The following is a 2,526-nucleotide window of genomic DNA, read 5'->3' on the forward strand; positions in this document are numbered from 1 at the left end:
GCTGCTGCGAGCAGGAAGTGTCCGAGCTGCGGGCGGAGACTGCACCATGGCCCCGGACCCCTGGTGAGCCCCGGGTGAGGGCGGCAGCGCGCGGACGGTCTCGGGGGAGGCCAGGCTTCCGGGGAGCGGGTGATCGCTAGGCATTGGGGACGGCGGCCTTTCGGAATGAGGGGTGGGGTAGCAGGGATCCTTCTGCCGCCTAGAGCCGGGGGTTGAGGGGCTGCGCTCCTCCGCATCCCGCCGCCACTCTCGGTCCTGCAGGGGTGGCTGGGGTGGGAGACGCGGTGTACACTTGGGGGAGTTCCAGCGCCAAATCTCTGAGCCGCATCTCCATCCTGGTGGTGGAGCTGGCTAATGCAGGCTTCCCCGGGACTCCTGTGAAAGTGAAGCACAGAGTAACCTTTTTTGTGGAACGCCAGTCCCTCTGGTGAATTTCCTTATTTCGCCGGTAGCGAAACCGAGGTTCAGAATTCACGGGAGTCCGCGAGTTAGTAACCAGTTGACGCTGGGGTCTAGATCTTGTGCGCCCTTCAAAGAAAACTAACCGGAATCTGGGAAGGAAATTATGCCTGTTGTTGATAAGGTATTATATCCTCACCTCAGTATCTACAGCAGCAACTTATGCAGTAAACAATAGATGAGAAGAGTCTTTTATTCAACAGTCAAATCCCTAGGACTGAATGATAAGAGACATAAATTCCGATCCAAGGAACCTACTGCAATAGCATATTTACTTGAGCTTTTTGTTTACTAATTAAAAACCCTCTAGCTCTACAAAGTTCTTTTTGGAGAATATGTCTCACATTAGTACTTCTAACATAGTTTATAGTCAGACAGTCTGGATATTAATAGATTAACTTTGCAAGATCAAAGTTAATCTGCCTAGGATCTGGATTGTCTGGACCAATGGCTTAACTAATTCCATACTATTTTTTTTTTCACCTAATTTTAACACCCTGATAGAAAAATTTAGAAAATACTGAATATTTGCAGAGGGGAAAAAAAAAAATCTTTAATTCTATCTGGAATAATTGCTGTTGTTGACTTTTTAAATGAATTTATTACTTTGTATAATATATGTATGTATATAATGTATTTTATAGAAACAAGGGCCATTCTATGTATCACAAATATTCACCGAAAACACAATCTTTATGTTGCTTAATAGTGTATCATGTGAATAACCATGATGGAGTGTGATTTAATCATTGTACCTTTGTATGTTTTAAAAAAATACTAGGGTTTTTTTGCTTTTATTTTTTTTTTAATTGGGAAGACTGCCCCTTGGAACCATCTTTCACTTCCTTGACTTACTTCCTTGACTCCACTTCCTAGAAGTGGAGCTACTGGGTCCAGGAGTATGAACATCTTTAAGGCCGTTGATACAGATGGCTAAGTTGCCCTCCACTTCATGGAGGCTAATTCCCTCATTTTACACATAAGGTAGGAAATACAGCTCAGAAATAAGGTAGAGGTCCCAGGGTATCCATTTAGGTGGGTGGAAACTATCCCCAAACCCCTAGGCCTCTTCCACGGTTAATGTGCAAAAATGCGGATAATTTCTCCTGCTACTCTCAAGTAGTTTAACTTAGCAGCTTCTCATGTTTGTTGAAAGTGAAACACTGGGGGACTCTGCTGTGCTCAGTCAGCTTCCTTGCAAAGTGGGCTGCTGATCAGGAGAGCAGAAGGGAGTAGGGGATGGGACTTAGAAAAATCTAGAAAAACAGACTTGATTACAGCTTAGCCTTCCTGCTATCGAGAATCATGTCAGTGATGCTTTACTCATGTTTAGAAGTAGAATATGACTGTTACTCTTTTAATGGCCTATCAAAGCAAATGGTAAGCTCACTGTGTAATAGAAATATCGCATGGAGACTGTCTCTGAACAGGCTCTTTGCTAAGTTAATCAGCTTTGCCACTTTTTCCCTCTCCATTCCAGTTCCTCAGCCTCTGTCATGGTGTCACCATCCTCTTAGTCTCTTAGACCTAAAAAACTCTAATCATCTACTTTTTCTTCATTCCTCCTATCAGATTATTGACTCATCTCCACGATTTTTATTTTTTTCTTTTCTGCTGTTGTCCAATCCTTTTTAGCCTTATGGTTTACAGAAAGTAAATGTTGGTGGCTGGTTATGGAGTTGAATAGCTGGAGAAGCCTTCTCCTGGTCTCCTGCCACTCTTCTTTCATTCCCAGTGATTTGTGCACGTGGAGTTCAGGTTACTTTTCTAAACTAGGACCTTAGGCACCTGTGTGCTTGATTCCATCATGAGGTTGCCCAGTGGTTCTCAAGCTGTGCTATAGATTGGAATCTCCTGGGGAGCTTTACAACGCCTCACGTCTAGGGCAAGCCCCCTGCCAGTTCAGTCAGAATGCTTGGGGTATGAGGAAGCTTTAAAAAATGTCCCCAGTGATGGAAGGGGCTTCCAAGGTAGCTCAGTGGTAAAGAATCTGCCAGCCGATGCCAGAGATGCAGCTTGGATCCCTGGGTGGGAAGATCCCCTGGAGAAGGAAAGGGCAACCCAGTA

General features: G+C 44.7%; 1 protein-coding gene across 4 annotated transcripts in view; it reads left to right on the forward strand.

Annotated features, from left to right (window-relative positions):
• Window positions 1-6: 6 nt before the first annotated feature.
• The window catches only part of STX8 (syntaxin 8), a 206,538-nt gene continuing 204,018 nt past the window's right edge, over window positions 7-2,526 (forward strand). For all 4 annotated transcript variants that reach the window (XM_010843018.1, XM_010843020.1, XM_010843021.1 and 1 more), the window contains exon 1: window positions 7-63. In XM_010843018.1, coding sequence (XP_010841320.1) covers window positions 47-63 — 17 coding nt within the window. In that variant the 5' untranslated portion in view covers window positions 7-46. The remainder of the gene's footprint in view (window positions 64-2,526) is intronic.

The sequence above is a fragment of the Bison bison genome, unplaced genomic scaffold (genome assembly GCF_000754665.1).
Source record: "Bison bison bison isolate TAMUID 2011002044 unplaced genomic scaffold, Bison_UMD1.0 scf7180017864180, whole genome shotgun sequence".
Taxonomy (NCBI): domain Eukaryota; kingdom Metazoa; phylum Chordata; class Mammalia; order Artiodactyla; family Bovidae; genus Bison; species Bison bison.